General features: G+C 40.1%; 2 protein-coding genes across 5 annotated transcripts in view; one reads left to right on the top strand and one right to left on the bottom strand.

Moving 5' to 3' along the window:
• sytl4 (synaptotagmin-like 4) overlaps positions 1-8041 on the top strand; it is a 15310-nt gene extending 7269 nt beyond the window's left edge. For all 4 annotated transcript variants that reach the window (XM_010783342.1, XM_010783341.1, XM_010783339.1 and 1 more), the window contains 11 exons: positions 466-562; positions 651-747; positions 856-950; positions 1597-1689; positions 2658-2836; positions 3690-3792; positions 4244-4405; positions 5841-5943; positions 6026-6134; positions 6231-6439; positions 7316-8041. In XM_010783342.1, coding sequence (XP_010781644.1) covers positions 466-562; positions 651-747; positions 856-950; positions 1597-1689; positions 2658-2836; positions 3690-3792; positions 4244-4405; positions 5841-5943; positions 6026-6134; positions 6231-6439; positions 7316-7458 — 1390 coding nt within the window. In that variant the 3' untranslated portion in view covers positions 7459-8041. The remainder of the gene's footprint in view (positions 1-465; positions 563-650; positions 748-855; positions 951-1596; positions 1690-2657; positions 2837-3689; positions 3793-4243; positions 4406-5840; positions 5944-6025; positions 6135-6230; positions 6440-7315) is intronic.
• Positions 8042-8264: 223 nt separating this feature from the next.
• Positions 8265-12485, bottom strand: part of srpx2 (sushi-repeat containing protein X-linked 2) — a 10624-nt gene continuing 6403 nt past the window's right edge. The window contains exons 5-10 of the mRNA XM_010783337.1: positions 11752-11875; positions 11553-11674; positions 10758-10937; positions 10523-10656; positions 10323-10444; positions 8265-8641 (exon numbers count right to left, since the gene is read on the bottom strand). Of these exons, the coding sequence (XP_010781639.1) occupies positions 8461-8641; positions 10323-10444; positions 10523-10656; positions 10758-10937; positions 11553-11674; positions 11752-11875 (863 nt within the window). The 3' untranslated portion in view covers positions 8265-8460. The remainder of the gene's footprint in view (positions 8642-10322; positions 10445-10522; positions 10657-10757; positions 10938-11552; positions 11675-11751; positions 11876-12485) is intronic.

Genomic DNA, 12485 nt, shown 5'->3' with positions numbered 1-12485 from the left:
ACGTTTAAAATACTACTGGTAAATTGTCTGTTTTTCTGACTCAACTTCTTTACTCAAGTAAAAGTAAAGAAGTATGGGCTTCGAAATATACTCAAGTAAAAAGTTCCCATAACTACCAGCTGTTTTAAAGAGTAACTGACCTCCCTTTATATTAATAGAACAATAATGTCATTGTTAGCTAATGAATGTTTCGACACTGAACAACAGCAAAATGACAACGTTTTCATTGGTCTTCTTTAGAGAAGACCAGGAAATGATGGATACACGCATCGTGTTCAAATCAATAGGCATGCAATGACTTAAATAATAATGATCACGCCGCCAAACACAGATTCAATTGAAAGTAACGAGCCTGTTTGAAAATGTAAGAAGTAGAAAGTACAGGTATTTGTGTTAAAAATGTAAGAAGTAAAAGTAAAAAGTCGTAGTGGAGTAAAATACTGATAGATGTATGTCATCCCACAGGAAAGAGAGCCTCTCAGGGTCCACTGTGTCCAGTCTGACGGCTCCAGTCAAAGCAGACATCGTGACAGAGGACAGTGCTAACTCAGAAGCTATCCATGTACGAATATTTCAAATGCCAGGTTCGTGTTTCCTTCTCAAAGTATTTTCTTTTCTATAAGTGTGACTCCTTGTTTCTGTTACAACAGGTGCCGGAAATAAAAACAGCCCGAGTCAGCCCGAGCCCGGATATGGACGTTGATAGACTCTTCAAGAAGAGCATCAAACGAGGCCAAAAACACCCTGGTTAGCATCTGATACAACCACATGCAATGCTGTTGTTCTACTTCCAGAAGCAAAGGAAAAACATTGTGTGTATTATAGTTTAACTGCTGGTCTGTATGTTTATAACAGAGACGATATCCACACTGGACCTTCGAGATGGATGTGACACGGCTGAGGTCTCCATGGGCAACAGGAGACGCTCTGCACCAGTCCTAGAAATACAGGTACGAATTTAACTTTGATACTATTCTGTATTGCTTTATCCTGAATCTATGTTAAAGGTCCAATAAAGGCTTTTATATACATATCCAATTATAGTTCAATCGTTCTTCAACCTTCCCAGTTCTGAAGCTGATACTGATCAACACTACTTGCTTTTAGCTTTTTTCAGTTTCAGTCTTGGGACTAGATGTGCTCTGTTCTGTCCCCCAGACACATCACCCTCCCCTCTGAAAGATAATGTTTGTGATGCAATGCAAATATAGGTTAGCAAAGTACAAGTACACACAAACCAAGGAAACTCCTTTTATTAGGACGAGTTTTAGCTTATATAGGCAGTCCATATGAACGTTTTTTTAAAGATATTCTCTGTAAAATTTGGGTTGAGGAGTTACAGAAGTTAGAATTAGAGCGAGTCAAGCCTCTCGCTAAAACAAAACGTGTTCAATGGCTGGTCTATTCTGGTTCTGGCTCTTTTCTGTGGTGAATTATTTCCTGCCTGTTCATAAACCACCAAAAGGAGACCATCGTCATTGTTTGATTTTTCTGCTACTTAAATTGACTAAAATGTGTTTATTATTTGTTATATTATTTAAGAACCCTAGCCTGATTTTAGCTGACAACAGAAATCTAATTATTTTGTTTCCACAGGAAGATGGAGAGGAGGAGGAAGATATAGACCGCTTGGTTAGCTTTCATAAAAGGTCAATGGCTTCAAGCTCCTACAGTCTGCACAGCTCGAAGGTAGAGTATTGACATTTCTCTTAGCTCACATTAGTACACCAAAAGATTCATCTTCGGAAAGCAGCTCATTATGTCTCTCACAAAACGGAACTGATGTTAGATCATCTGAATGAGCATCTTTGACCTCAGGATATCCTCCAGCAAGTGTGAAACTGATATGAAAAGGCCTTAATGTTTATAAACTTACCAAAGCTTCAGGGGACACAAAAGTGACTGTCACTCTGGATTTGGTTATTGACAGAAACATTCTGATCTTTGCTAATTTGTTTGTCCCTTTCTGTTGCAACTCAGCAGTTTTGTGTTGGGTAATGCAAGGCAAGTTTATTTATATAGCACCTTTCAACACAAGGCAATTCAAGGTTCTTTACAAAAATGAAAGACATTCAGACAAAGGCATTTAAAAACAGTCATTTCTTAGTTTTCTTTATTTCTTTATTGTGAAATCTGATCTGCACCTTCATCACAAAGCAATCAGATGGTGTCTTCTAGAACATAATCTTAATGCTGCTATTTTGTATTTAATAATAGTTCGGATGGGTGGCTTGATTATCCATAATTACTGTAGATGGCAGCTGGCACACCCAGCTGAGACCAGGCAGGAATGACATCACGAAAGCTAATTGCTGTACACAAGAGTCTGACCAAATAGAGAGATAACAGAAATTGCTATCGGACAGCAAGGAAAAGCAGTATAATAATTAATATATTGTGTACACTTAATTTAACTTATCTTTTAATTTTGGTGTTAAAATACTGTATGTCCCTGTGCACCGCAGTACATTCCTTAATTTCCATGCTGTTACACATGTCTGTGTCTCCTATAGTAAGTACTATGAATATGGATAATTAAGTCATACAATTCCACTCCAAAGCAACCAAACTATCCTTTTAAAGTCAGAATTTGTGAATAATGATACAGAAATGGCTGATGATGAGTTTTCAGCTCAGGTGTCCATATGTTCCTCCAGAGCACGCTGGGCAGCCTGATGAGTATTTACAGTGAAGCAGGAGACTTTGACAGTGTGGAAGTGAGCGGAGACCTGGTCTTCTCTATGAGCTACAACGAGCCCACCCAGAGCCTCCATGTCTTCATCAAGGAGTGCCACGGGCTGGCCTACGGCAATGCCTCGGGCCAGCTTTCCCATCCGTAAATATTAATAAACTTTTTCTTTCTCCAAGCGTAAATCACCTAATTTAAACTCTGGCCTTCGTACCGCAGATTGTGGCTCTGACACAGTATATTTGTACTGCACACACCCCACTTAGTGCTGTTAGCACAGCTTTGATCCGTGTGGATAAGAAGCTGCTGTGTTTACAAAAGTCTTGATTATCATGTCCTATTGGTGATTGCTTGAACTTCACAGGAAATTCAATGTCAACAGATATTTTCCAGAGAATGTATTCAGTTGTATTGTATACAGAGCTGATTCTCATGAACTAACATATAATGTATTAACTCACATGCTCTCAAATATAGAGATATGTATTTAAGGGTGGGGTAGGTAAGTTTGAGAAACCGGCTCGAGATGCAGTTTTTGTTATATTCCATGGAATGCTCTTAACATCCCGATAGCAATGAATATCTGAAGTGCTTTGACAAAAAATTCATTAAAAAATGTCATCTGTGGAAGCCGTAGCGCTGTAAAAAGCACAACCAATCATTTTAGCCGGCCCGGCTAAAATAACTGGATGGCCTACCTGCCTGTCAGCCTTCCATCTGTGCACAAACTTATCTCGTGCCCTCGTTGGTCATGTGTATGTTCGTGTGTGTTGGAGGAGGGGCTCTGTAAGGAAGTGGCAGATTTTTTCCGGTTGTGTATTTTCAAATTCTAGCGCACTCGAGCTGGTTTCTCCAGAATTACCTACCCCACCTTTAAGTTGTACGAGTTAAAAACGGCCAAATAAACAAAAAGAATACATTTCAAAGAAATGCAGCAGAGAAGCGGTAGACATCTCTGTGAGAAACTACTTTAAGCATTCCTTCTGTCTTTGTGTTTCAGTTATGTTAAATGTTATCTACTGCCTGACAAATCTCGCCAGAGCAAAAAGAAAACCAGCATCAAGAGGAACACGGTGGACCCGGTCTACAACGAAACGCTGAAGGTGAGGGTTTATAAGTGTTGACCTTCTCCTGTTGACTTAATGGCACTCCCTGATTAGTGACCTTGTGCCTCGCATGCTGCAAATAATGACCACACCTACAGAGACTTTAAGATTGATATTGACATTGCAGATTAGAATAGCTGTTGTCAAATATTGTTTTTGGTCCAATGTGGAATCAGCTTAAATACAGTAGCAAACAATGCTTCAGAAAGGAAAGCTGGATAAAAACATTCGTAGTATTATTCATCTGTAATTTAGGATTTGCTCATTAAAGAGAGTGAAGGGAAATATTAGGAAGATTTCAGATGCAACTTCTGATCAAATCTGAATTCATGTTGATTAATTCATGTCCCATGTTTTATTTAGAACTCCCTTCAGCACCAGAGCACTAAAATAAAATAGGTTTTAAAAATGAAGATCAGCTTTTGATTCGTTCTTCTCCCACTGTCAGTACTCCATCAGCCGCTCTCAGCTGTTCACCCGCTCCATGTTGATATCCGTCTGGCATCACGGACGCCTGAGCCGCAACGCCTTCCTGGGAGAGGTGGAGATCCCTCTGGACAGCCGAGACCTCGACTCCCCGCACGAGGAGAACGTGGCTCTCATGGCGAAGGTAGACCAGAGACACTGGATGTAGAACTGTTATGAATTCTTAAGATAGCACCTTTATTGAATTATGTAAATCTCCAGTGTCCAAACAATGTGATGAATACCTTTCCTTCTAAGGCTAATTTTGAAACATTGCATTGCTGCCTGTAGACTGTACGTTAGTAAACATGGATTTATCGTACTAAAGAGCAGCCTTAAAGACGTTAAAATGTCCAAGTATACCTCTTGTGTTGGATGTCTTCATATCTATTAATCCGTCATGTGCGTTACACGGTGTAAAGAAATTATTTAAATAATTTTTTGTGTGGTACTTTTTTGTAAATCTAGTTTCTGTTTAAATTCAGTATTTTTTACCTTTAGTATTTATCCTGTGGTCTACAAACCTGTTGAAAACTTTTCCTTTTTCATAAAAAATCTGCACTTTTGTCTAGAAGAAGAAAAAAACCTAATTGTTTCTATATACTCAGTGGTGACCTGTAGATCAGAGGAAGAGTGGGAAACCTTCTGCAGGAATGTGAAACACGTCACCTAGGGTCACGTGCACTAGATCAAACAAAAAAAAAAGGAGCTACGAATATAATATTCCTCTATAGCACTGTGAGACTGACCGTTGAGCGGCCCGAGCAGGCAAGGAGGCAGAGAGTTCAAATATAATCCGGTGTGAGCATTTATTAAATCACAGACACATGATTCACCGCCTCAATATTGCTGCCCACGTGCACACAGTCACCAGCAACAAGGATCTCACACACACTACCTGTCCACTGACAGGGAAAACAGAGCCTAAATACGCACACACTAATCAGGCCAATAAGACACAGGTGGGGGGGGGGAGGAGACAACACAGGGCACCAGGTGAACCCAATCACCAGCCACAGACAAAACAGGAGGGGGAACACTTTCAAACTAAACCACATGTGCAATATTACAAGGCCCGAAGCCGTCGGTCCACAGTGACGAAGTTACCTTCGTCACAAGCACTACTGGAGGTTAAAACTGCAGTTCAAGTTTTAAATATCAATTAGAGCAAAGCAAGTTGCAGATTGTCTGTGAGAAGCAGAGCCTCACCTGTTTACTGTGGGGATAAGATAAGACTTTATTCATCCCGAAGGAACATGTTGTGCCAGTTACAAAGTTACAATAAACACAGCAGTATGTAAACATGTTTTGCAAAAATACTAAGACTGTGTTTGAGATCCTTTGGAAAGTGAGAGTCTATTATTTATTTCATCAAGCTGAGAGTCTTTACCTTGAACAGAAGAGGGGGGGTTGCTGTGTATGAGTCTAAGTGTTTATCAGCTGATATATTGTTAATGTGTTTCTTCTACCGTGAAACATTGTCATCAGCCTCTGCCACCAGTGTGACATGAGGCCTCCATGTTTGCTGTACTGTTACTTATGTTTCTTGTGTCCTGACTATACAACCTACTCTCCAACAGTCAGCCTCTGCTGCACCAGCTTCAGCTTTTGCCCAGTACAAAGGAGAGCTGGTGATCTCCTTGAAGTATGTCACACCTAAAACTCCGACCTCTGTGAAAAAAGGTAAGACGATGATAAGAAGCTCTGGCTGACTTTGATTCACTCTGACTTAACTTCTAAGAGCGTGTGTCAATCTTCTCCTCAGGCAAAAAGGCAGAGGTCGGGGGAAGTGGAGAGCTGCATGTCCTTATCAAAGAGGCAAATAACTTGATGGCAATGAAGCCAGGAGACACCTCCGATAGCTTCGTAAAAGGGTAAGTGATCAACTTTCCAGTCTTAAAAGGACATTTTGCATTCACATAAAAGCATCTTCTCTGTTCAAGACTCGCTCTCTTTTTGTGGTCCTGCAGTTATTTGTTCCCAACGAAGGCAAAGAACACAAAGAAGAAGACTCCGGTGGTGAAGAAGAACCTGAACCCCAGCTACGACCACACGTTTGTGTACAAGGATGTGGCTCTGGAGCAGCTGCAGGAGATGTGTCTGGAGCTCACAGTGTGGGACAGAGAGGCCATGGGGAGCAACGAGTTCCTGGGAGGACTCCGCCTCAGCTCGGGAACAGGTCAAACATACAATTCATTCAATAGAAATACAAGTTTTGAATTATTTTATATATTTATCTTATATCTTCTTTTGTGTGTCATTCAAACAACTGCTCTTCTTTGAACATTTCTCTTAGTTAATGGCACCAAAGCTGTCAGGGTTAGTGGTCTAGATTTAGGAATCTACTCTTTTAATCTATCTATTTTGTGACTCCTCGTCTCCTCTCTCCTTAAACCTCCTGCCTGTGACCCGGAAAGAGTGAGCTAGGAGAGAGCTATTAGCGAGGATGCACAGGACCCTTTCAAAGTAGTTTTTTTGGGGTATTTGAATTAAAAATAAATGTATAAGGTGTCATGAACAGGAAAATCATAACGTACAGCATTAGGCTATTACATAACAATGAACACTTAATGTTTTACTTGACTATGCTTTTAAATGGCGGCTCAGAGGCACAGATGTCTCATTTGGTTAAACGCCTGTTTCCTCCGCTCCCTTCCCTTGCGTCTCTTCCTTGCCTCCTCCTCACATCTCAGGTTGGAGGGACTAAGACGAGAGGAGAGGAATCAAGAATGAAAAAAGAATTGTAGTAATTGTTTGGTTTAGGTACCCTCTTTTACTCCTTCCCCCTTCCTTAATAACTTCCGTGAAGGAAAATTAAATGAATCCTCATATCAAATAGAAAGTCTTACTATATCTCTTCTAGTTTAATAGGTTCTATTGTCAAATAATAATAACCTTTTTGACAAAGAGACTCTTAATTGCAGGATTACTTCTAAAGCTTCTGTGGGAAAATTCAGTGTGAAAAAGGAATTTGCCATTTATTAATTTAAAAAAAGACACATTTTTGCCACCCTTAAATCTCATGATTGCCTTCATGTAATGTTCCCTCCTGTAGGCACAGTGAAAATTGGAAAAGGAGAAGTGGAAATGGACTCTTTGGGAGAGGAAGTGAGTCTGTGGGAAAAGATGATGAAGTACCCCGACTCGTGGGCAGAGGGCACTCTTCCCCTGCGCTCCACCATGGTGAAGGGCAAATGAGGACGGCACCAAAAGAGACTGAAATTTAAAAAGCTGCGAGGTCTGAGATTATGGATTTTTTTTATATTTTGCAACTTTGTCAGCGCAGTGACTACCACACACTTCCTGCTGAACATCTGCCTCCCCGTGGGGTTTGTGTTTAGCTCCGCCCCCTGACTGCAGACTGGTGTAACTTTAGAAAATGTGCCAAAACATCACAAACTTCATTTTAAGAGCAAGGACACATTTTATATATTTTTTTAAAATTCAGAATGCATATTTACTGCATTTCAAATTCACGCACACTTTTGAGCACTTAGCACAGAACTAGTATCACCTTTTTTCTTAATAATTGTGTACATAATTATATTGACCCGTGGGAAAACAAGTCATTATAAATTAGAAAATCTCTGGTGTTGCATCCAACAAATTGTATTATTATCTTTTTAAGTTGCACACAAATCTTTATTTGAAATTATTAAATGTCTTTATTTGCAGAAATAAAAGTAGATATTAATATTTTAACTGTATGTGATCAGAGTTGTGTTTACCTCAAGGTTTCCAATAATATTCTGTTCATCTAATAAAAAATGTTAAAAACCAAAAGACATGCTTAATCGTCCATACCAGCTGGATTTAAATAACCTGCCCACGTTAGTTTAATAGGCTTTTTAAGATGTGTGTGTTTACAGTTCTCTTTCAATTTCACATCAGAACAGGTGGTACTTTACAAACAAACTAAACCAAATCACATATCTCACCTAAATGTATGTTTCTATTTTATTTAAATGTGCTTTTCTCGAGCTTGTCTGTATCTTCTGTCTCCATTTGCTGGCCTCTGTGCCTTTCAGATGATTAGAGAGAGAAAACAGTGCTAGCACTTCAGTGTTGTTTGGTGATCACACACCCCCCCATCCCCCTTATGTCCCTCTGGACCTGGTTTTGGGCTGTTTGTCCTTCCTCATCTTGTGTTTAGTAATGCTGATGAGTTTATCGCTGTGGCAACAGGAGAGGTTTATTTGATTAGTCGCAGAAGTCCCTGTGGAGCTCCAGCCTCTCTCGCTCCTCTTCCTCCAGCAGGAAGCTGTCGATGTACGAGAACAGCTCGTCCGACGCCATCGGGTAGATGAAGCGCTCCCGGTCCATTCCCAGCTCGTCCAGCAGCAACATGCTGAAGTACGACCTGGAGATCCTGAACGATTGTCTGCAGGAGACAAAGTAGATTATTAAAACCCTTTTATCTAGGAGAGCCCAGGATTATTTTGACCTTCTACTTAAACTGTACATAACCCACATCACTACTGAGCAAGAAATATGAGATCTTACTTTGTTGATTCAACCAAAATATTCCAAACTTACAACTATAGGTGGAGAGAGTATTGTTTCCCTTTTCTATTGAAGTAGCTAAATAGGTGCTGCACGGTTAAACATCATCAATGTTGTGCAAATGAATTTCTTTATTTTTTTTTTAAAGAACGGGACAAATATTTTGCTAAAAGTTGTATGTGTGTTAGTTTAAATCATTATTTTAATATTTACAAGTAATAATTTGGCCGACCTCCTGCAGTAACTATGAGGACCCCCTGTAAAAGACCCATGATATACATGATATAAGACTAAAGCCGTCTTATTGATACTTTATAGTATTCTTAACAGTTGCTGCCTTTTAAAACTGAAATAATAAGGTACAAATTAGGAACAGATTGCAGGCCAGCTAAACATTTGAAAACTTAATTTTGGTCTCTTAAAATGTGATGGATATTGATAAAGTAATTTAGTCCTTGTTGTATTTAGGTCACATGTGTCAAATTCAAGGCACGTGGGCCAAATCAAGCCTTTAGTGGATTTAATTTCAGAGCCTGAGCCCAAACATTTATGAACTTGCACCCAAGAGGAGATGCCAAGTATCTGCTTGAACTAGCATCACAGAGCAGCACACTGAGTTTCAATGGATGTTTCCTTCTGCACTTTCTTTCTTGAGACAACAGGGCATGTTTGAGTTTTTTGTTGAGGGGAATAGTTTTGTTGAAGCTGTTGTTGGCCTGTGGGAAAATGTACTCATAAGAAATGACTCTGGAAAAGCTGCAGATAGAGCCATAAGAAATGAATGCAGCTGATTATTTAATGTTGTTTTTACAGGCAATAATTTAAGCTTTGTTAGTTCCAGGTTTAATATGTGCGATAAGTTCATTTCAATACGTTTTGCAATAAACATTGAACCAGTCCGGCCCTCGACTAGTACCCATTTTTTAATTTTGGCCCACTGTGTATTTGAGTTTGACACCCCTGTTTTAAGGCATGGTAAACAGTGAAATCAGAAGTGTATTTCTGTCCTTTTCTTCTACCTTTAGTGATTGCCCACATTTCCCAGAGTGCTTTGCATTACACTCAAAGAATGTGCCTTTAATACGCTGCTCTCACTCCGCTGTGTGTCAAAGAGACTGAAGAGATTTTCCAGTCTGGAAAAAGTGAGCAGCAGTGCCCCCAACTCAAATTACACAGTTGGTGGAAAAATCTATATCTCCGGCTCTTCTAAGGTGAACTAGTGCCTGCATGTTGGAGCCTGCTGCAAAATAATGTCCAACTCACAGATCCTCATGAAAACTATAGCGAGATGGTCCTGTTTACCATTGATCATCATTACTCAGTGTTGTTATTATCTGGCCATTTTAAACAGTGCTGATCCTTAAAGTGGATTTTTTTTCCCCATACAGAATCCCTTTTATTAGGAGGATCCTGACATTTAAAATGAGTAATAAGATACACCTTCAATGGAAATGGGAGTTATTTCCATTTCAGAATGGAACATTTCAGCTAAATAAACGCTTTTCCCCATGACCAATCAAACGGCTGAATAACTAAGCAGTAAGTAGTCTCACTGTCACCTCAGACCCTCGATGGCTTCAGAGCTGAGCAGACTTTCTTTGATGCGACCGGTCTCATGAGGCGGGGAGCCCAGGAGCTCGATGACGGTAACACGTCTCAGGTCTAATCCACAGTCTGCTTTCTGTTTGAAACAAGAAAAATGTTTGAGTTATTTTGTTTAAATGTCCTTATTAAGACCAGCAGCCACACATTTGCTCACCTGTATCATGATGTTCTGCAGCTGGTAGTCTGGGTCAGTTATGTTTGGACCAGACATGATCAGCAGCCTCTTCTTTTCATAAAACTGTTCCAGGAGAGCAGAGACAGTCTTTACATCTGATTTAATCTCCATTGCTGCAAACACACAAGTCACAAATGCATCATTCACCTTCTTCTATATGTGTCCTATTATGTTTTTGCCGCAAAACTGATATGCAACTTTAATGCGGACTCACGAACACACTCAGCCGGCTCTCCCGCCCAGCTGCGGTCGAACAGGCAGACACGAGAAGAGACGCCCCTCCTCTCATATCCCCCTTCACAGTGATATTCACATGTTGCACCGTAGTTATTCCCATCAGAGGAGCAGGTGAGGAAGCCTTGCTGAGGTGGAGGTAGAGTTGGACATCTTCTCACTATAGGGAGAAGAAAGTGGAAATAAGAAATGTGTCATCCAGGTATAATGCTCTCTTTTCATTACCGAACATGCCTATTGGGCCAAGGCTCAGGGGTCTCAAGGATCAGGGTCCCCCAAGAGTCTACCTACAATATGATACATAAAGGGACACATCCCAACTACATAGACTCAATATGTCCATAATGAAACATTAAACAACTATCAAAAGATGTAAAACAGCTGTAACGAGACACGAAACCGCAGAGAGACTCAAAAGGACAATTAAGAGACACAGAGCAACCACAAAGACACAACTACTAAGTGGTGCTAAATGACTGCAGACACAAAATAACCCAAAAAAAGAAAGAACAGCTACAAAGAGAAAAAATGACCACAAAGAAATAATATAACAATTCTGCAAAACGATCACAAAGACAAGAAAAATTGACACAAAGACTGACAAAAAAGCACAATAGAAAGAGGCTAAACATTGATAAAGTCAAATGTAGTGTGACTGGCTCCTATAAAGAAGATGTTGTGGGGCCTTCTGCATGTCTGTGCCCAGGGGAACATTGTCTCATTGTGTGTCTATTAGTTTATGTGTAGTATTTAAACTCACTATAAGTCAACTCACCCTCAACACGTACAATAAACTTGCAGGCGGCTCTGTTCCTGGCTTGATCGTACACTTTGTATCGGATAATGCTCGCTCCCTCTTTAAAGTCGGTGCGCGGCCCCTGGCCAACAAGAATCACACTGCAGAGAGACGGAGGAGAGTTTAATCCATTATAAGTAGGAACAGGAAAGGGAGGCAAAGGAAAGGAGCAACATACTCAAGGGATTTATCAGCAGTATCTGTTGCTTTGGGCGGGTCCCAGGTCACCATGGCAGTGAGTTTTCCAGGCTCGGCAACCTTGAGTCTGGACAGAGGACATTTGATCTTTGGAGGGTCAGTATCTGGAATAAACAATAGGTAAATTACAGTATTTACATTTTGCCAGAAAGGAAATCCCCCCTGACTGTAAGAGTCTGATAGAGCGGAATAGGAAAACCCAAAGACAGCAGAACGCAGCTCTGGATTCAGTCCAGAGAACAGAGGAAATGTGTGTGTTGTGTGACTGCTAAACACACACGCACTGGATTGTGAAAGAATAATAAAAAGCAGAACAGAGACCAGTGGTGGAAGAAGTATTCAGATACTAAAGTAAAAGACCTGATACCATACTTTAAGAGTAGCCTTTATACATGTAAAAGTCATGCATTGAAGATGTTATTATGTTGTTATTATTATGTTATTATTAAGTATGTAGGTATAATTAAAAAAATATATATCGGTCTTTGTATTTCATGTAATTTCTACCCCTCTTTTCTTTTTTTTCTTTTTTATGCTGGCGTTTTATGTTTTGTAACTTTTTGATTTATGTCTTGTTTATAATGTGATCATAGCCCATAGGGATGAGGGTGGGAGGGAGGGGTGAGGTAACTATTTAATTTTCCTACAGACCATCTTCTATACATGTGTACCTACTGTATTGCCATTGTGATGTCTGTCAAAAAGCCAATAAAA

This window comes from Notothenia coriiceps, unplaced genomic scaffold (assembly GCF_000735185.1).
Source record: "Notothenia coriiceps isolate Sejong01 unplaced genomic scaffold, NC01 NC01_scaffold00025086, whole genome shotgun sequence".
In the NCBI taxonomy this organism is placed as follows: Eukaryota; Metazoa; Chordata; class Actinopteri; order Perciformes; family Nototheniidae; genus Notothenia; species Notothenia coriiceps.
The sequence above is the reverse complement of the archived record's forward strand: the minus strand, read 5'-3'. Positions and strand labels throughout refer to the sequence as shown.